The sequence below is a fragment of the Xyrauchen texanus genome, chromosome 26 (assembly GCF_025860055.1).
Source record: "Xyrauchen texanus isolate HMW12.3.18 chromosome 26, RBS_HiC_50CHRs, whole genome shotgun sequence".
NCBI classification, from domain to species: domain Eukaryota; kingdom Metazoa; phylum Chordata; class Actinopteri; order Cypriniformes; family Catostomidae; genus Xyrauchen; species Xyrauchen texanus.
The window spans coordinates 16399806-16422655 of NC_068301.1; the positions used below are offsets into that span (position 1 = coordinate 16399806).

General features: G+C 37.2%; 1 protein-coding gene and 1 pseudogene across 1 annotated transcript; one reads left to right on the forward strand and one right to left on the reverse strand.

The window, feature by feature from the left end:
- The first annotated feature begins 507 nt into the window (after nucleotides 1–507).
- On the forward strand, nucleotides 508–12643 carry LOC127619897 (kelch-like protein 31; annotated as a pseudogene).
- Nucleotides 12644–12730: 87 nt separating this feature from the next.
- LOC127619898 (60S ribosomal protein L11) lies at nucleotides 12731–20378 on the reverse strand. Its single transcript, XM_052092929.1, has 6 exons — nucleotides 20242–20378; nucleotides 19395–19545; nucleotides 19177–19283; nucleotides 18053–18184; nucleotides 17743–17853; nucleotides 12731–12806 (listed from the first exon to the last, which is right to left on the reverse strand). Exons 1-6 carry the CDS (start codon nucleotides 20245–20247, stop codon nucleotides 12777–12779), a joined length of 537 nt encoding a protein of 178 aa, XP_051948889.1. The 5' UTR covers nucleotides 20248–20378; the 3' UTR covers nucleotides 12731–12776.
- Nucleotides 20379–22850: the final 2472 nt, after the last annotated feature.

The following is a 22850-nucleotide window of genomic DNA, read 5'->3' on the forward strand; positions in this document are numbered from 1 at the left end:
GGCTAATCAAGCCTCAGAGAGGGATAAAGGCCGACTGGAGACTGCAGTGGTACAGAGAGAGAGAGAGAGAGAGATTTACGGCCAGCAATCCGACACATTTGTGTGTTTGTCTTTTTGGTTTAGTTCTTCATTAAACTATTATGTATATTGTCAAGCCAGTTCTCGCCTCCTCCTTTCCATTAATCCCTTTACAGTGATGAAAGAAATAAAAGCTGAAATTAATCCTTCTGTCTACTATTATTCTGACATTTCATATTCTTAAAATAAAGTCATTCCAACTGACCTAAGACAGGGAATGTTTTCTACGACTATATGTCATGAATTCTGAAAAACTGAGTTTAAATGTATTTGGCTAAGGTGTATTTAAACTTCTGACTTCAACTGTATGTCATATCAGGTTAGAGGTAGGAGGGCAAGCATATGGAGATGGAGATGTAGGTGGGATTGGGGACTGATAGGTTTATGTTACAGAGCTTTGGTTGGTCCATCCTTTCCACTAACTCCTGCTGCCAAGTTAGCTCTGACTGACAGACAGACAAAGAAAGAAAACAGAGTGGATTGAAGTACTGAGAGAAACTGAATGAGAGAACAAGGGAGGAAAAAAAGAAGAGCAGGAAGATAAAGAGAGCTTTAAAGTAGAGGTAAACATTTTGTCCTTGCTCTATCTTTTTAAGTATGTTTTCATTCACTTGGTAGAGAACATCACACAATTAGACTATGTTCCAGAGAACATTGAAGAAAATATTGACTTTTGTCTATGCCAGAGACCCTTTATTATTAAAAACATGAATACATTTAATGGAAGTTTGTATTGGTTTACAGAGTGTAGGAGTTCACTTTTGTCTATTTGGATTTGTTTTATTGTATTTTTATTACTATATATATGCCAGCATCAAATTGACTCTGAACAGAAGCAACTTTGCTCTATTGAATGATGCTCACATTTCTGAAACGTATATCTACTTTGTGATAGAACAGATGGTTTAAGCTTTTATAATGTATGTAAAATGTGTTTGGATAAGCCAGATTCTAAAATTTTATTTACTCAGTATATAAACATAAATCATTGGGTTCTCAGGGACCCAAAACATACATTTAAGACAGTAAAGTCAATCTTAACAGAGCATGAGGGCTAGAGAGTAAACATTTTGACAGCAAATGAACAGTTGAGATATGTGTAATGCATGACTTCACAAATTCCAGATAATTACAGAAACAAAAAGTTTGAAGTATTGCAAATTACTTGAGCTTGGGCACTGACAGCTAATCAGCACTTTGAATGTGCTTAACATCAGACAATCCAATAACAAACTGTCATAATTTCTTATTAAAAGCATGCTAGTGTAGTGAGGTACTTTAAATTTAAACACCCTCAGTCAGAGTCAGAAACAAAGAATGACATGAGGATTGCTTCTCACTCCATAAATAACCAGCCGTACTAGCAGAGGGAATGTTGGTGTTGACAGACAGCCAAGAGGCGTTGCTCAGGTGGTAGAGCGGGTTGTCCACTAATCGCAGGGTTGGTGGTTTGTTTCCCGGCCCACATGACAGCACATGCCGAAGTGTCCTTGGGCAAGACACTCAACACCAATTTGCTCCCAATGGCAGGCTAGCACCTTGCATGGCTGATCTGCCATCATTGGTGTGTGAATGTGTGTGTAAATGGGTGAATGAGATACAGTGTAAAGTGCTTTGAATACCGCTAAGGTTAAAAAGGTGCTATATAAGTGCAGACCATTTACCAAGCCTTAAACATTTATGACTGACTACTAACATGTGTGACAGCTGCTTCTGTTCCATCTCCTCTTACCCTATCTAGTCCTCACAAACTATTTCCCTCTCTTAAATCTAGCACTAGGTATATTAATTTCTCCTTGTCCCATGCTTACCTCTAACCTATGCATATTGTGCACATGAAGAATTTCAGGTTGTGAAATCATTACTGCAGCATTAGATCAAGTAATGTGAACTGATCACTTTTCAATTAGACAGATGGAATCTCTGTATGACTTTCAGTAAGTTATCTGGGTCAGATGGTTAATGGTATTATCACTGACTGTGTTTACAAAAACAAGAACGTTCTAGAAATCCAAACAAGACTGCCAATAGTGTAGTGAATTTCAGGTCAAGGAAAGGCCTCAATCAGAATATCTTCTGTGATGGATTATTCATTTATATCAGTGCATGTCCATACAAAGGCAATTCTGGATGCACTGTGAATCTGGTAGTTGTGAAAAGTCTCAAGTATTAGATTATAACATAATAGTCAAAAAGAACCTGCATGTCTTGACTTAGTTTATTCGGTATATACTGACTGATATGATGATGTATACAGGAACACCACAATAGCTGTGAAGCATGTAAATCTCTTTTTTTAGAATATAGAATTTCTTTATTTGAATGTGGACTTTGTTATTGAGACTTTCTTAAAACTATTGCAAATTTATAGCTGACATCCCTAATAAAGTACAAACATGAATCATGACTATTTTAGTTATTGATTTTTTTTTCCTCCATGCAGTTTAATGATCTTTATAACCGCTGTTGTAAATAGCTATTAATGTGCTGCGGTTATGTGTGGGCACTTCAAAGGCTAGCCAGGGCCAGCAGCTGCTGTGGTGTCATATGAGAGGTGACACTGGCAGATAGGAGTTGTGTTTGTGCTGTAATGATGGATGTTATGTTGCAACACCGCTGAAATGATATAAACTATTTGAGCACTGACATTTTTTGCACAATACAGTAATACTATTTTAGTATTACTGTATTGTATGTGTGCAAATTAAATGAATTGGCAAGTATATCTAGTAAATGACTGCAGAGATTCTCCAAATCATCCCTGGTTGTAAAATAAGAAAATGTGTGTGTGTTTTCTGTATTGTGGATGTGTTATGGTCTCACCCATTCATTTCTGTGTGTTCTGCATTGTGGCAGGTTTTTGTTTTCTTTATTTGACAAAATATAAATAAATTGCTCTGTGTTATAGTATTGCCAGTTTTGCCACACAGTGTGTTTGTGTAAGTGTGTGTGGGTATTTATGATTTGCACTCTTTATGTTTAATAGTCTATCCCCTTAATACCCGAGGAGCGCATGATGGTTAATCCTGTCTACATTTTAAAGAATAAAGCAAAGATGGAAGCACATCAAACATAAGGCTGGTTAAATATTTTCTCTTTTTAAATTAAAAACAATATTTTGCACACCTGTTGCTAAAACTAACAAGCAGTCCTTTGTGTAACATATGTCCCTGGTGGAAAAAGGTTGTCATGGTAAATGGGTGGAATCAATGTGCGTTCAGGGCAACAGAACTGAGTCATATCTGTGCCTGAAAGGCAGATGCCTTTTCACTTAAATGAAAAACAACAGCATCTGATTTTGAGTACATGTATATACCTTTGTGTTGTGGCATAGATTAAGGGATAGATGGGGGTAAGAAAGGGGATTGATGACAAATTGAGGGTAATTTAAGCAGCGTTGTATGGTATTTTTAGAAGATATATAAGCACAACTGTCTTCCAATAGAAACAGTACATAAAAACATATGAAAAAGTGCAATGTGCTGAAATTTAAAACAACCTGAGCAAAACTAAGATGGATTATGAAAAATGAAAAAAGAATTATATAATGCTTATACATGTGCTCCATTTTGTAAGATGCTATGTCACTAAACATTTGTGTCTGTGTAGTTAATATACAATGTGAATGTAAATTTAACTCTAATAACTACACATTCTTTATTACAGACTGAATCGTATATCGATTCAAAGATCCATTATATCCATTATTTAATTTAGAAATATAAGTGTATATTAGTAGTTGATGACATGCTATACTTCATTTAAAACTATTTTATGTTATTATAATTATTTATTATATATATTTTAATTATTATACAAGCAGTTTTCATATTTGTACTTTTAAAATACATTTTTCACATTGCAAACCTAAAAAACTTCTAAGAAATGGCGAACAGTTGCAGCACATGAAAAATACTCTTTCCCTTATCCATGCAGTTTTAACCAGAATTCCTGATTGAAGGAAAGGTTTATGGACATGTTATTTGCCACCTCCTCAACTTGCCTGTAATAAACTCTAACCCTGCCTATCCTTTTTGGGAACTCCCCTATGAGAACACATGCACCTGTCTATCACTCTCATGGTGCAAAATGAGACAGAGTGGAAACCCATCCATGATATGAAGTTTGTAATGTATTGTAATTCTGTTTCTTTTTAGGTGCCGTGTGCTGACACTGATCAAGCCACTCTCCTTCAGAAGTTTGAAAGTGTAGTGTGTCTGTCTGCCCATATAGTATCTTGGCCAACCAGTGCTCTGGTGAAAGCGTTACAACTTGAAAGTAGGTCTGTCAGTTAAACCCTTAAAAGTAAACACCGAAAAGCCAACAACAAACCACAACTTAAGTAAATCTCTTCAAGTGCTGTGGGTCTTTCTGAATAGGTGTCCATCAGAATTGGTTAGCCCTAATTGTTACCCTGTAAGAAAGCTAAAATTTAACCAGCCTACACACTACAATGGCTCCAAAAAATAAGTCACCTCACCCCAAGAAGTCTATTCCTGAACTGACAACAGTTATGAGTGGAGTGGTAGTCCCAGAACCTGGTTACAAGAAGCTGGAGGTTCCTCTTAACATTGAGCAGCTGAATCGGCTCAATGAGGTGCCCTTGCCATCCCCCATGATACAACCCGGGGAAAGAGGTTTTGGCCAGGGCAGCGAGCTCACTCGCACCCTGCATTGATCTGCTCTGCTGGAGGAGCTGAGCCGCATGAGGCAAGAGCGATTCCTCACTGACATGGAAATGGCCTGCAAAACCAAAGCCTTTGATGTTCACAAACTAGTAATTTCCTCTGTCAGCCAGTATCTTCGTGAAGTCCTGGCCAAGGACCCTGGGCTCAAACGACTGGAGCTCCCAACCCTCTCACCTTTAGGTAAGCAACAAAAGATAAAGTCCCAGAAGGTGCTCTTTGGTTGGGTTTCAGTCATTGCATGTAGAAATGACGTCCAATGCACTTCTTGTACAAAATGCCTTTATTTTAGTTTTTATCAAATCTTTTTACGTTTTATACCTAAAGAAGTGACTTAGACTACAAGCTTCAAAATATCGTAAAGTATAGCTGCTTTTATTAACGTTTCACTATTCATTCAAGTGTCAAAAGCAACTAGATCTGTGCCTGAGTTTACAGCCAGGCTATATTTTTGAACATGATCAACTTGATTTTGCCAAGTAAGACTTCTTGCACCAACATCTTTTGTTGGTCCTGGAACAACATTTCAGTCAAATAAACACATTCTTAACCCTATTCCAATACCTAACCCAACCATATCCCTAACCATAACCAACCCCTAAAATCCGAGGGAAATGGTTGTTTGGTGTATAAGCCCCTATCCCTAAGCCCAACCCTAAAATTAACCCTAAACCTAATGCTAAAATCTAATTTGTTGATAAGATCATTGCTCCAGAACCAACAATGATGATGATGCAGAAACATGTGCAACTTGGCAAAATCATGATCACCATTAGATTAGAACACTGTACTAAATGTTATTTTATATTTCATATGATACCTATTTTTGGAATTTCCCCTCCACAGGACTTGCCAATGTGATTACTTTTGCTTACCTTGGCCGCATACACATGTCACTGTAAACCATTGGATGCACTGTGTCTGCAGCCAGCACCCTGCAGATCCCTCCTCTTCAGCAGATGTGCATGGAGCTGTACGCTCACACTTGTATGGAACATTGGCACTGCATATGGTCTGATGCCTGTCAGTCAGGCCACCCAAAGCTATATTATGGAGAATTTTGCCCAGTTTTCTGAGACAACCCAGTTCAACCAACTCACCTTAGAGCAGATTACATCCTTCCTACAAGATGACAACCTAGTTCTGCCCTCGGAGGCCACCACCTTCCAGGTCAGATGCATCCATATTTTCACATTGTTAACATTCCTGAGATCCAGACCTCCATTGATTAACATGGAGGATGATGGGCTAGTCCTGTGCATAGCAAATGAGAATGATTAAATTACTTTAACCAACATGCCTTAATAATTATAGAATTTCTCAAAAGAATATCAACTGTTGTCATGTATAGGGGACATAAAACAAGTTTAAGATGCAAAAAATATATTATTTCTTAAAATACATTTTGGATTATGCCATGCATTTTGCACAACAGCACCCTAATGTAGATGCCACTGATGGATGGATGGAATAGTGGTTTCACAGACCCTTGAGATATCCTATTTATAAAGTGACCAAAAACCTAAATATGTCTGTATATTCTGATATATACAGCACATACTGTATAAAGAGATACAGCAACAGAGAGTCAAAAGATATGTTGAGGATGAACGTCATTTATATTTATAAAGTGAACTGAATCAGACACTAAATAAGGATTACTTACTTGAAAATTTCCTAAAACCTAGGTGGCCATGAAGTGGTTAGACTTTGACCCAAAGAGGCAGGAACATGCAGCAGAACTACTGTCTCATGTGCGCTTTGAGACCATTCCTACAAGCGAGCTGGTCAGCGAGATCCAGCCTGTGGCACGTATGATGCTAGATCCTCGCTGTCATGGCCTGCTGGTAGATGCCATGAACTACCATTTGCTGCCTTACCAGCAGAACACGCTGCAGTCTCGACGCACAAAGGTCCGTGGCAGCCAAAGTGCTCTGCTAACAATTGGAGTTCGCACTTCACTTACAGAGCTTGCCCTAAGTCGAGAGGTAAATATTAAATAAGCATTCCAAACTTTTGGATAAAGTCCTTGACATTGTTTAATACTGTAATGCAAAGCTATTCTAATCCGCTCCTGGAGGGCCACAATTTTAGTTCCAACCATGCACTTACACGTCTTTTTTCAAAACATAGGATGGCAGGAGAAGAGTAATTTCTATGCATGAAGAAAGCTTGGACATATCAATACTATTCATCAGTACAGTGCTACCTGATTGGTTGGAGTAACTGCAACCCAACCCCACTTTCATCATAAAATATGAATGAGTCTTCCCCTGCCTTCCTACATTTTGGAAAGCCGCATCTTGAAGACCTTGGGTGTTTCTCTCAATTCTAAGAATGCAAACAACGGACTTGTGTTCTCATGGAGACTGGTCTTGTCAAGCCACCTTGGAAGAACAAACTCAGGAAGGACAGGAGGAGATGTGTTGCTTTGAGATGTGCTGCAATCTTCCTGTTGCGCAATTAACTGTCACAGCACATTTGAAGGCAGTGAGAGAACTACTGGCATTATCACACACCAGTGACAGCATTATTATCATCATGACATCAGTGAGATTTTCCAGATCTAGTAACATTTCAAAAGAATAAACTCTGTAAACAAATGTTTCCTTAATGTGTTAAAAATGATGCCCAACAACACAACAAATGTTGGAGTATAATTACTGTCACAAGCCATCCGACTTTCATGAGCTTACAGCAGGAAACTCTTGAGATAAAAACCACTGATATATCAGTGGATAAAACTCAATGATAAATGTCCTTCATCTACCACCGTTGTACCGGGTTTTTGCTCAAAGTCACCATCTGATGCATCCTTGATATACAGCCTGATCATGAACACATCCAGGTAATTTTATGCATTAATTGTGTTCTTGACTACTGGAATTGAACTTAGGCAGTGGATGAACGAGTCCACAAGAACATAAGAACACAACAGAACGCACATTGAGAAACAGACTTTGGTTAGCTTGTTCAGGTGTTTTTGATTAGGGTTTGAGCCTACTCTGCAGTAAGGTGGCCCTAAAAGGACGAATTGTAATAGTCCTGCTGTGATGAAATATGATTATCAATGTATCGATGTAAAATTAATTTAAATTTGATTCTCATTTAGTTGCTCACTCATTTTACTGAGTCCAGGTGTTGTGGAGAGATCCTCGTGAAGGAATGGCCACATGGCGTCATCTTACTCAACTGCCAGCTAAGAGCTTCAACCAGTGTGTGGTTGTGTTGGATGGATTTCTCTATGTGGCAGGAGGAGAAGATCAAAATGATGCTCGAAACCAGGCCAAACATGCTGTTGGCACCCTTAGCAGGTGCAATATCACAAAAAGTCATCAGTAGAACCGATCAATCATTTCAAGGCTGAAATATACTCTGAAGCAAGTACTTGAATGCAGACACTTTCAGCTACGCAAGCTCGATTTCGTGTTCACACTAATTTTGTGAACTAAAGCAGACATTGTTTTCTTTCATGCCAACTATTGTCATGGTGGAGCAACAGTTTGAAGAGAATATCACTGAGCCAGTCAGTTAAAGTCTAAATATTTATAATCTAACATGTCCAGTTTAATGGCACAGACCACTGAAGGCAACTCTACCTCCCCCCCCACTAATGAAGGCTCATTAATCGTGTTCAGCCGGACCAATGTTGCAGTTGGCAATGCGGTGGCCAAGCACCTGCATCTATGTACACATACTTGTATAAAGTATGTTTCTGGCCTAAAACACATTTAACTGCATTATCTTCTGTTCCTCAGATATGATCCTCGCTTCAACACTTGGCTACATTTGACCAGCATGTGCCAGCGATGCACCCATTTCAGTCTGGTGGCCACCGATGGGTGGCTGTATGCCATTGGTGGCCGCAACACTGAGGGCCTCCTGGACACCATTGATAGCTATCAGCCCTCTTCCAACAATTGGCAGCTGTGTACCCCAATTGATATGCCACGATGCTGCCACGCCAGTGCTGTCCTGCCATCTGGAGACATCCTGGTGACAGGTGGCTATGTCAACTGTGCTTACTCACGCTCAGTCATCCGTTATAGCATTGATGGCGACACCTGGAGTGAGCAGGGAGAGTTGGAGACACCCCGTGGCTGGCATTGCTCTGCAACACTAGGTGGCAAGGTGTATGTGGTAGGTGGCAGCCAGCTTGGCCCCGGTGGAGTCCGCATTGATGTGATGACCATGGAGGTGTTCTCCCCTGAGACCGAGGAGTGCACCAGAGCTGCAACCCTGCCCCTGGGAGTGAGCACAGCTGGTTTATCTCCACATGGAGATCACCTGTACCTTCTGGGTATATGGAATGAATCCGAGAAGCATTACAAGTCAGCCGTCCAGTGTTATAGACCAGCCACTGACAGCTGGTCAGCTGTGGAAGATGTTTCAGAACCCATAGTGTGGGTGTCCTGCTGTGCCCTACTTTTGCCCCCTCACCACACGACTCGGAGGCACCGGAACACCCCTTCTAATCAAGACCAGACTTCACAGCATATTAATGCATGAGAAAAGAAAGCAGGAGAAAGAGAGCAAGAGAGAGACAGGATGAGAGTGATTAGTAAGAGCTTAGAAAGGACAGTAGGAGAGATGGAAAACTAGATAACAGAAAGTAAAATATAATATAAGAAAGGACATTGTGCACAGAAGTCTTTTTCAGTCGTGTTCTTAAACTCCAAGTATGGCTTTCGGTACAATTGGAGCTCAAACAAGGATTAGGAGGGCCCACTTAAAAAAGAATGTGAAAAAGGAAAGCTTTCAGCAAGGTGTGTGCTTGTGAGTTTCTATGAACGAATTAGCTGTAGACTTTGAGCCATACAGTTCTATTGAAAATACTAGTATCATGGGATGACCACAAACCATGCTAAGTTAATAGTACTGAATCTAGCAATATATAATTGTATTTATCTGTATTTCAAATCATGTATTGCTATTTATTTTATCAGGATTTTCATTTAATCTATTTTGACACATTAACAGTAAAAGTTATGTGATAATTAGGATGTTTTATGTGCCAAGATGTCCAGGCCAACAGTCAATACCCCACACACATAATACACAAACAGGCACCCAATTTGATACTGCACTCAGTGGAATTTGCATTAACCCACACAGATTAAAATCACACAGCCAGTCTTTAGTCCTGCTATCATCAAAACAAATTCACAGGGCTACTGCATTTCCATTTTAACCCAGATACACTTATTTTGTTTAAAGTCAAATGACAGAACCTGCCTTCCCACATCTGTGGAGTGGTCACACGTAAAAGGATAGTTCACCGAAAATGTTCTCATTTACCTCATGCCATCCCAGATTTGTGACTTTCTTCTGCTGAACACAAATTAAGATTTTAAAAGAAGAATATCTCAGCTTTTTAGATCCATCTAATGCAAGTGAATGGTGACCAGATCTTTCAAGTTTAAAAAATCACATAAAGGCAGCATAAAAGTAATCCATAAGACTCCAGTACTTCATCCTCTATGGTACGCAATATTATATCAATGAGGAAAAAAATTCAATTTTGAAATGCTTTTCCTGCTTAAAATTGTACACTATAAGAATATCAATAAACATTTTCATTATTTTGACATTTATTTATTTATTAAAAGTTTGTTGCCTCAAGGCAACATTGTACCACAATGGACAAATTGAAACATTTGACATTTTCATGCAGAAAAAGAAATATATTTATTGAAAACATCAATTTCTTAAAAAATAAATAAAAAAAAAACACTTGAACAAACAGATTTATCTAGTTTTTGATGTATTACACATTTCATATTTAATAAAAAGTAACATTTCATATCGAGCTGAACACAGGTATTACCAAACAATCCTATCATCAATGTATCATTTCAAAACATTACAATCAGTGTTGTTTCAAGATAAAACAATAAAAAAAAAAATCAGCATAAGCTTATCTTAATAGGCACCTCATCCTTACAAGCATGCACATACACACAAAATATCCTTCCTCACAAATGGCACCTCACTGCTTGTGAAAGTTGAGGAAGCAATTCCTCTCAACAGAAAAACACAGGTAGGTAGCACATTTTGAGCACTGCACTTTTACAATGCCTGAACATCCTGGGTATTTGCATAACCCTTGTCTGATCAAAGCGAACCAGCATTGATGGTTGTGGTTCTACAGGGGTTTCTGTTCTTGCTCACTGTGCTGTGATGGTCTCCCCCTTCTCGTCAAGGTCTTCCTCTCCATACAGAGACATGCTGCAACTTCAGCTTTGAATTTTGCAAGGATGCACACACCCTTTGGGAGGATGTCACAGTCTCTGCTGTCTCTCCGGTAGAGGTAGAACTTGTGGAAGACCACTCGGTGATACCACTTTTTTGGATCGAATCTTTGTTCAGTAGAAGGCGATGAGAGAGTCTAGATCAACCCCTTCCATCCCTTTGTTGTGGGATTGTACTGTTTCATGAGGTTTTTCCTCTTGAATGGGACTATTTTTTCATCCGCACAAAGATTTCCATCAATTAGGATTGCTTGGAACTTCTCCAAGAGGGATGTCAGCAGTGGGCACACCTTAGCTTGTCATTGGAGACAATGTTGCCTCAAGGCAACATGCAGTTTTTCGTAATATCCTGATACATTTGATGACATATAATGTAACGTTTTTGAAAATACTTCTTTACTTACCAATGAAGGTGACACATTTTTTGAAAGCTATTATCTGGACAAAAATTTGTGAAAAATGCACTTATCATTGGAGAAAATATGGAGCCATGTGACGTGCTGAAAGAGGAAACAAAATAGACCCCTGTGAGTCTTGACCAATTTTTTTTTACATTTTCACTGGTTAGTATGAGTTCTCCCTGATATAGCATTGCCCAATTAAATGGGTGTCTCATTTTATTAAAAATAACTAAAATAGGCTGTGCTGCCTGGAGGCAACATGGTACCATAGACGGTTGTGTTCAGAAGAGAAGCAATCACTTTGTGTGAGAAGCGGATCAATATTTCAATCCTTTTTCCATATAAATCAACACTTTCAGAATGTGAGTTTGGATTATTTTTTCAATTATTTAGTAGTTTTTGAAGCTTAATCTATCTAGTCACCTTTCTCTTGCATTTGATGGATTTACAAAATTGAGATCTAAAAATCTTTGTGTTCTGCAGAAGTCTTATAAATCTGGGTTGGCATAAGGGTGAGTCATTTTTGTGAACTATCCCTTTAACTGACCTGTACATATGCGCAAAATGTGAACTCATAAATCCAAGTAAAAATACCAAACAATAAGTGACTACTCAAAGTGTAAGCAATGTAATGTCAATTAATATGTAACCGAATTAGAACTGAAATGAATAAACATGGAAAATGTAGCAAGTTAACGAGCCTCAAGGGAATCCAATTGAAAAATAAACGCACACCAAATAAAAGCCAAACCATGGGAAAGAAAAAAAAAAAAAGAGAAAAAGTGCTGAAATGTGGAATCTTTCACAACACGTCCGCTCTTTGATAGCCACCATCAAGAAACAGTTTAAGAAAAGTATTAAGAAACTTGATGCATTATATAGTACATAAATGTGCCATGTTAAAGCTGCCAGAGACAAATATTTTAAATACAGGTTTTGAGACAAATCCAAAAACTTACCCAGTCAGTTACCACTTAACTACACAAACCTAACACCAGACTTCCACTTACATCTACAGTACAATACTTCTGTATCATCTGGCAGAGCAGAATCTGATTCATATCAGAGGTTGATCTTTTGTTCAGTCTCATTGCTTTTAGGTGTGCAATTCACCTTATTTATGCAAAAACATTTTCCACACTATGAAAAGGGAATTCCATATTTAAAAAGGTCTGTTTCAAGGACCTCAAGTATAGTGGGCAAAAGCTACTTTTTAAAGTTTAAAAACAATATAATTTTATTTTGTGTTGAGTATAATGTGAATTGTGAAGGAGCAACAACCTAATTGTACTAAAAAGAAGACATAAGGACAATGTACAATTTGGGATTTCTTTTATTTGTGTTGTCAAAAAGGTGGTCCTTCACTTGCCGGGGAGGATGACGCCATCATACTGAAAAGAGACACAAGAATAGGTAAGTTCATGACAGCAGAAAACACTGAAGCTGGCAGATGCTCAAACAAAAACAGTCTAGTCAGAGAGACATTTTAACAACCTTGGAAACCACTTTTGTTCAGAACTATTATCAATATTATCATTACGCTGACAGAATCTTGATCTGAACAAGCTACAATTAAGAATTTGTGTCAGCAAACATACAATGAATTAGTTTTAACAAATATACAATTAAAGGACATGTTCTATGTTCTTCAGTTATTTACTATCGTGAGCAGACAACCTCATAGATCACTTTTGCAGAAAAAGACTTCCCTGGTACAAATTAAAAATCCTTGGAAAGGCCTTTAAAAAAAATGGCCACAGGATAGTATGTATTACATTACCATAGTGCCAGTGTAGCTAAATAGAAATCAAGCAGAGTTTATAAACAGTTGGAATGCACTGCAGCATCTACAACTTGTTATAAACACCTATGACTGCATCTACAATTTTGAGTGAAAAACATTACCTTTCTCTATATTACAACGATGAGCGCAAAGTTTTGCCATAAACATAGATACACGACTGTAAAAATACATGGTTCGAAAACCAGACCCTCTCCTTGCAAATCAAGATCAAATGCAAGCCAAAAAAGGCCAGCAGGATGTGCTAGGACTTCTAGTACACTGAGAAAAAAAAACCACGCCACGCAAAACCATGCAGTGGTCAATAAACAAGGTGCAGACAGTCCAATCGTTAGCGATGAGCGAAATGATAAAGTCTCTCAGGAAGTGTCTAAGCTGTTGGCCGCACACTGCTACCACCAGACCAGACCTACCAACAGTGTAGGGAAAATTATATTAAAAAAAATTAACAAAAAAGATGGTACGTTTTGTTACTTTAACTCAATCTGATTGAAAGATTCACTTTATTTAGTTGACCAGCTACTGGAAGCTTGCTTCTAAAACAACCAGGCCAATTTAACTGTTATACTTGTGTAAAATCATCATGCAACAACTGCTTTATGCAGCACAATGAGCTTATAGCTAACAGCTAGCTATCGGGTTACTGTTTTGGTCAGTTTGTGTCGTGTTTTAAGATGATGTTACAGCAGTAGAGGCGGCGCAACATTGACAATCAGCCTATAATCCCATCCAAGTTGCGGCGGCACTAAACTGCAATGGAAATGCAAGCTCAAAAAAAATAAAGCAAGCAGAGTTGAGTCAAACTGTAACGTCCAATGGAAAAGTGCCATAAATTACATAGTCACACGTCAAATGTGAATTTTGAAGCTGTATTGAATATCTTTTTTTTGTAACACTCACAGCTACTTCAAATTTCCTGTTTGAGGTATGACATTTGTTTCATCCAGTAATGTTTACCCAGAGGTGGGTAGTAAAGCGTTACATTTACTTGAGTAACTTTACAATTAATTACAATTCTCATTATTTACTCAACCCCAGATGTGTATGACTTTCTTCTGCTGAATTAAATGATGATTTTTAGAGGAATTTCTCAGCTCTGTAGGTCCATACAATGCAAGTGAATGGGTGGCAACATTTTAAAGCCAAACAAACAAACAAACGTAAGTCAGCATCAAAATAATCCATAAGACTCCAGTGGTTAAATCAGTATCTTCAGAAGTGATGATAGGTGTGGATGAGAAACAGATCACTTTCACATTCTTGTGTTTTTGGTGATTCACATACTTCTCTGCATATTGCCCCTTGCTGTCTAGCAAAAAATGACAAATATTGATCTGTTTCTCACCCACAGCTATCATATCACTTCTGAAGACATGGATTTAACCACTGGAGTCTTACAGATTCTTTTTATGCTGCCTTTATGCTTTCTGGAGCATCGAAAATTCTGCCTAAAGAGCTAAAAAAAATTCTTTAAAAAAATCTGAATTTGTGTTTTGCAGAAGAAAGGAAGTCATACACATCCAGGATGGCATGAGGGTGTGTAAATGAGAATTTTCATTTTTGGGTAAACTCTTTAGCTCCACCATAATTTAATATTCTTTCATCATTTCTCTACCCTCATGTTGTTCCAAACCAGTGCGAGGCTTAGTATTATGTGGAACACAAAAGATGTTACAAAGAATACTAGGAACTGACAGTCTCGGTCACCATTCACTTTCTATAAACATATATTATGTAATGGAATATAGTGGAGTAAACGTCTATTATGTCATTAGTAAAAGTAACAAGTTACTCACTGCTGGATACTTTTTTTTGCTGGATACTCTCTTTATTGGATACTTTCATACTCTTATTAAAGTAATTATTTATGTTAGTACTTTTACTTCTACTGGAGTAATTATGTTTTTTTAAGTAATTGTACTTTTACTTGAGTACAGTTTTTGGCTACTCTACCCACCTCTGTGTTTACCACAGACCTTATTTTATTATTAAGTTTAAAAATAAAAACAGCAAAATACAGAGGGAACCCATGGCGAATTAGACTTCTGGGTTTGCCTACAAACTGAGGTCACAGCTGAACAGCTCTATTGTGTACAACAAAAAATATTAATGTGAACTTGGAGTGATGCATAAAGTAAAATAATAATTGAGTTCCTTGAACTTTTACTTACAAATTCATAAAATTAAGATTTTAATTTTAGCCCCAATTTGGCATGCCCAATTCCTAATGCTCACTAGATCCTCGTGGCAGCGAAGTTACTCAAATCAATCTGGGCGGCAAAAGACAAATAACAGTTACCTCCGCTTCTGAGACAGTCACCACACACTTTATTACGTGGCTTGCTGGGAACGTTACCATGGAGACTTAGCGTGGAGGCAATTACGCCATTTTCCATGCACAACTTACCACGCACCCCATCAAGAGAGAATCATATATACATACATACATACATACATACATGTATATATATATATATATATATATATATATATATATATATATGGACCACGAGCAGGGTCACCATGTGACTCCACCCTCCCTAGCAACCAGGCCAATTTGGTTGCTTAAGAGACCTGGCTGGAGTCACTCAGCACGCCATGGATTCAAACTCACAACTCGTGGTGGTAGCCAGCGTCTTTGGTCGCCGAGCTACGCAGGGCCCCGAAATTTATATTTTAGGTACCATTACCTCATGATGAATACATAACTGAGGTTGTAGGGAATACCCAAAAGCCCTTGCATAATTTAGGTATGTTTGTTTGGTCCAAATTAAATTGTGGGCATTTAATTAGTTATAAAAAAAAAAGTCATATTGCGATTATTTTGAAAAATATTGCGATTTGAACTGCGATTATGATGGTAATGTTTTCCACATGTTCAACTGCAAAAAGACTGCTGGGGTTTTCACACTTGAGCCCACTTAAAAAAAACAAAAAAAAAACCTAAGAGACCTTTTTTCAGTTCACCCACAAACAAATAAATAAATAAACAGTGAAAGTCTTCTTCATATTCAATTGTTACCATCCTCAGTGTACCGGTCCATTTTGTGATAGGGTCTCAGCCCACTAATCATCATTAGTTTTTGAAAGTCAACTTGAATATTTGGGATGCTCCAATCAGGATTTTAACATCCGATACGATCTCCAATTTTCTTTTCATCTCATCAATCGATGCTGATCATTTAACTTTTTATCAGCAGCTCTGTCAAAACTGGTTATATGCAAGATTTCTGCTCAATATCACGGTTAACTAAATTTCCCTGTTGGTAAAAACCATAGTTGTTGCCTAGTTTTTGCTGTCAAAAATAATCTTGGTTGATTGAATAATGCAATAAACAAAATATAAATGTTACTTTATTCTAGGCCTTAACTAGTTGGCTTATACAAATTATTCTTTCAAGTTGAACTGATAACCCATTGGTGCAATTACATTTAAAGTGAAAATTTTGGTTAGTTTGTCACCATTTAATTGAATAATTTTTTTTTCATTATTTTATTCATTTAGTAATGCATTATAGTAACTAAATCTTTTATATAGATTTATTATACGTACGTTCCTTCCTTTTTTAATTTTGTTGGATGTTGGTAATATTAGTTCCACTTTCACTCGTTTCTGCGTTGAGTGTCGCACTTATTACACGCCCTCTCATGAAGTAAACAAATGACAGGAGGAAGAGAAGTTTCTGGACTCTACAGGTGTTACTGTTAATGCTGTTTGCTCAGCAATCATTTAATAAAGATGTTTGAATTATAACCCATCTTGCATTCTGCGATATTATTATGATACCAGTGCCTTGCGGACACTGAAATGCTGCTACTGCAGATAATAATGCAGGATGCTCCAGTTTAGTGTAAATAAAACGTTTAGCGCACGTAAGCAAATGGAACCGAACTCTGAAAACACCAACAATGCTCTCTTAATATAGACTGCAGCGCAAATAAACTTTGAAAAGAGCAGAATATTTAATTAAATCGCACAAGGTCATATCGCGGTTTCGATTTTATTTAGATTAATTGTGCAGCCCTAGTCACAATTAACATGATTAGTGTTCCTTTTGGTGAAGTTGGATCCTGTTCAATGTAATTTATCCTTGTGCATGCGAATGTGCATAGCTGAAGTGCAGCTTTATGTGCACTTAATTGGAGAATCAATTGTTTATTGACTTTCCTCAGTCATTTACTTCTCAGGCAATTAAATTAGAAGTATTATGTTATTTTGAAACAACACACTATTAGTCTTTAAATCCTAATTGTGTTACATACCTTTAAGTAAATTAAGTTGAATTAACTGATACATGCGTTTATCTATCAAAGGTTTAGTTATGCTGACAAAATGACCATAACTTGAATTAACTTAAAATATATATGTAGCATTTTTGCATCGCGCTTTAAATAAATAATAATAAAAAAATTAAAGTGTAAATTTATAGTGTACAAAGGCTATTTAGTTCAACAGCAGCTGTGCTGGATAATGGACTGCTTTGGAATCTGGGGTCAGGGTAAGTACAATGTTTTAAAACACAAACCTTCTGTTGGAACCAGCGCATGGCCTCCTCCTTGCGGATACGGTGCTTTGCACCAATGCGGCCCTGCCTCTTCTTTTTGTCAGCAATGCTGAAACCAGGTCTGCCAAGAACCTACAGAAAAACAGTCAGATTAAGAATAATCATCCACTTCTATGCTCCAGAAACAGGTCAGAATTGGTTACAGTTCCAGGATCCTGAGATTGCCTTTTTTTCTCTCACGCTCCTTTAAACTGTTGAAATCCAAAAGTTTAATTCACTGTAAATTGTATAGACGTACTTTGATTCAAAAAGCGATATTCGTGTAACTCACCACGTAGAAGTCCAAACCGTAGATTCCAATGCTAGGGTCGTACTTGATGCCCAAATCAATGTGCTCCTGGATACCAAAGCCAAAGTTCCCTGTGTCTGAGAAGTTGTTCTTTCTCAACTCGTACTCACGCACCTGGACAAAATATACAAAATATGCTGGACATTAAAGAACCAACTACATACACAACTCGCCTATAACTATGGCGGAGTATTTATACACATTTCCCAATTTGATTCGGTTTCAAAAGCTCTCAATTCTACATCGATTCATATGGGTACATGTCTGGTACCATGCCCAATTTAATGCACTTAAATTATAAAAGGAACCCTCTAGGCAACCCTTCTATGAACAATTAGAAAATATTTTACAATTTATATTTTATCACGTTTTTCAATAAATTGGTCACGTTTTAGCTTTTGAAAAATGTTCAAATTCAGTCTATTTCATCAATGTCTTGAATAGACATGCTTCATAATAAATGCAATTTGTTACGTTTTTACTGTTTACTAGAATAATTCGCACATTTTACAAGTATTTACATTGATATGTAAAACACATGCTTAATCGGTACGGTCTCTTTACTACGAGCAGCATCAGCCTGTAAGCGCATATAACAAGAGATGTGCGTAATTACTTAAAATAATCCATGTGATTAGAATTAAATATATAAATAACAGAAAGGGTTTTAAAAGACATTCAGTAACAAATTGATCTGTGGACCTCGTCTTTGCCAACACAGAACAAGTTAAACCAAACTTTCTCAACATGCGGTGAAGGGACTTTTGTGCCAATTACTTAAACTTCAATCATTGGTGAGTGAAATCTGAACGTTTACTAGCCAGTGGCTAATTGGAAATTTTTAGTCACATAGCGTGCGATTTGGTGATTTACTCGCATTAAAGAGGGTTGCCACAGTTTGAAAGATCGATCTTAGGATTTAAGAATCGATATTGTTCAAACAAAGACAGAGATGCATCAGGAAATCATTATTTTTACCCACCCTTATCTATAACAAATGTCTTTAAACAGATAAGTTTGTGAGAAATAACTAAAATGTTTTACAATGCCCTGGCAAACTTGTCTTAATTTTAATAAACAGTTTTTCTCAGGAGTTAACTTCTCACCTTCAGCCCCTTCTCCAGGATTTCCTCAGCCTTGGCACCACGAACAGTGCAGTGGACTGCAATCTTTTCATTTCTACGTATGCCAAAGGATCGCACAGTGTAGCGGGCTGGGAGGGAGAGGAGTTAAAATAATTGAATGGCATAACCTTAATCCACATTAAAACTGCAGCTGAATAACACAGAGTTTTACAAATACAAAAACAACAAATCATACTTACCCTTGGAGAAAACAGGGGTCTGGCCGGTCAACTGTTCCAACACCTTAGCAGCTCGGGTCAGTCTGTCACCGCTCTCACCTACACAGATGTTCAAGCACAGCTTGCGGATGCGCAGCTCCCTCATAGGGTTCTCCTTTTTCTCACCCTGTTCCTGTACAATGAAATTCATATCAACAATTAGCTGTCATGACTGCAATGTTCCATCACAACTTCTGAATTGACCAAATTATCTTATATTTCCGATATCAATTACATTATTCTCTAAGGTGTAGCACTTTTTGTTGGCAAGTTTGTGAGAAAACGTATACGATGACTTCTCTTGTGACAACATTCACACTTTGATGAGCCAATAGCAACTTAAATCACTTATATACACGCCAATCTCAAGGCAGACTTGTAAGTTACTCTTCTAAACCACTTGTATTGTAGAAACGGGTCCAAATGAAACATGTCCGGACATATCCACCATTTGGTGAGCTGCTGCAAATAAAGAAAATTAAGCCGGTAAACCGTAATTTGTGGCATTTCAATCCTTAAAGGAACGAGCGCGCTGTTTTTCCAGACATGGTTTTTTCCAATCGAGGTATGCTCTGTATTCAGGTAGGCACATAAGAAACTTTGTGATTCAGTGCAGTCTCTGCTTTTTAGCACACTGTGAAGACAACTCCTGTTAGTCGGAATATACAACGCATCTAAACGTTCTGGCCAAAAATAGTGACACTAATTTATATGTCAGAGCAAGACAGATTAATAACGGCGTGTTCCTCTTGACTAGTATCTCAAAATAAGCAGATGTTTGTTGATTTCAATTATACAACATCATGATCACAATTTCTGTTGTACTCACCGCCATGTTTGATCACTGAGAAAAGGACGTTGTACTTCCGGCGCAGAATATTTATGCTGCGCTTTTTCACGTCCACAGTACTACAGCGCCTAACAGGCCTCCCTTAAAGGTTTATGTAGATTGATATTACGCTCCCCCTAGTGTATAAATGCTGTGTTGTATTCTTTTCTTCTTTTTTTAATGAAAATGTTTGTTTAAAAACTGGATTTAATAATAATGCAATAATAATAAATAAACAAAAACAGCGCTTATCAGGCTTAGTGCGGTAACTTCCGCCAACATTTGACAGTTCTATACACGATCTTATATTATCCTTTTTAAGGATTTTTTTTTAATTTATTTTGTAATTAGAGATATGTTTTTGATTTTAATACCCCTATATAGTTCTTAATTCTATTATTTTGTTGTTAATTTATTTTATTTACTTGTAATATTTTGTATTAATATTGTTTTTTTTGTTTTTTTACAGTTGTTATTGCAATTATTGTTATTGTCATTCTGTATTTGATTATTGTGTGATTTTGATACCAAATAAAACATTTGTTTTGTGAAAAATACACGATCAGAGATATTTAGCAGAGACGGACCACTTCTATTTAAACGAATGGGAGAAATTGGAACGCCCAACCAAGAAGCCGAACAGTCAACTGATGTAGAAAGGAAGTCCCGCCTCACAGGTAAAAAGCCAATCACCTTTTAGATACAGACATCGCCTGTCAATCCTCTCGTTTAAGCGCATGCGCATTAGCTATATAAGTTGGGAAAACAGCGTGTTTTAGCATAATTTGAGTTAAAGAAGCACAATTTATGATTGCAATATTATCAAATGTAATTACTGATTTTATATATGTTATTTGATCGTAATATTGACCAACCGTTTTTAAGATTTCGGTGTTCCCCCATTCAAGTAGACAGGCGCTGCATATTTTGGCTGCGTTTTATAGCACAGCAATATTGAAAATACTTTTCCAGGCCCGAGTAGTGAAAATAAATTAAACATTTACTCACCTCTAAGGTCATTCCACATATGTTAACAGTTAATAGATTTGCAGGTTGTAGTCCAAAAACCTGGAAGAGAAATAGCATTTATTTAAGCCTGTGTTCACTGTATTGCAATTTTGGATTCATGAGTAAAATAAGGTCTGTGGTACACATTACTTGAAGATACTTTTGTTCTGCAACATAAAGTGCACACAGGTATACACTAAATGTGAATTTTAAAGTTGTCTTTTTTTTTTGTAAAAAAAAAAAAAAGTATGTTGTTATAACCCTTACGAAATTGAGAGTTCAATGCAAATGCCGCAAACTTGACACAAATTCACCACAGACCGTTTTCACATGTATTGAGCTTTACGGCAAACTTGCTCAATTCAAAATAAATTACACAAAGACTGTCATGTACTCCAAACTTGAATTTGAATGCTGTTGTGTTCATATTATGTTGCCGGTCAATTTTAACCTTTAACATTTTTGAGCTTTCTGAAATACTGGTTAATGCGTACTGGTATGTTGTTATGTTGGTTTCTCACTACCCTGAGAAGGAAAAAGGGGCTTTTCCACACTTTTTTTAGTACTGCAACAGACATTGTCAGACACAGATGTTAAAAATTGATCTTATCAAACCTATTTTAAATACAGGTTTGGGGAGTAACGGAATACATGTAACAGGATTACAAAAGATAGAAAATATTAGTAACAGTATTCAACTGCAGTTACAATTTAAATCTTTGGTAATCAGAATACAGTTACATTCAAAAAGTATTTTGATTACTAAAGAGATTTGCATTTTATTGTTATTTGTTCCAGTGGCACCTGCAGCTGTACGAGTGCTCCGACTTATTAGAGAAATATTTACTCTCAGAATATTTCACCAATGATGAAATGTGTCCCGCATTTCTGTTGGCTGTTAAAAGTACAATGACCAATTTGCAATTGAATAATTCATTTGAGTTGGTTCTTTTCAGTGAATTGGCCAAACAAGCTTACAAAACGGTCTGAATCGATTCGTGATTCAGTACAATTAGTTCAGACCACTGTCTCACGGAATCTTTTTGAGCGTTTTCTCATACAGTAAAACAGCATCGGGATATTTACGAATACAGAGAACAAACATTGCTGAATACAGTGGAAATGCCACTGATTGCCTACAATCAACTGAGACAAAATGCTGTCAAAAAACAAGTTATTTTTGAGAGATAACTTTGAGAGGTAACTTCAGCTAATGCTGTGTCATGTGAACAAGGGGCTGTTCAAACTGAACATGTTTTGGATCCACTCACACTGTTTTTCAATCGTTTTCCATGTAAACATTCGCTAGATGGATGTCTTTTGACAACTTCATGCTTCACTGTGTTTTTAGCATCTCTCATGGGAGTGCTGCATTTTTAGAAGCCGCTTTAATTTAAAAAATAACTTCAACTGATAAAACTTGTCTCAAGACCCCTGCATTCTGCTCTATTCGTTGTGGTGCGTTTTGTAGCACGAGAACAGTATGTTCTGCACGGTTACTGGAAGAAATGTTTTAGCCAGTAGTTACATGAACGTTACATGAAGGAGGGAATTGAATGCTTTGGTGTTGTTTTTGCAAAAAAACATTTATCAGGGTAGCA

Coding starts and splice junctions, on each gene's coding strand:
- LOC127619898 (XM_052092929.1), bottom strand. Junction 19,284..19,394: donor GACCCCTGTTTTCTCCAAGG/GTAAGTATGATT, acceptor TCTCCCTCCCAG/CCCGCTACACTGTGCGATCC. Junction 17,854..18,052: donor ACGGTTTGGACTTCTACGTG/GTGAGTTACACG, acceptor GTTTTTCTGTAG/GTTCTTGGCAGACCTGGTTT.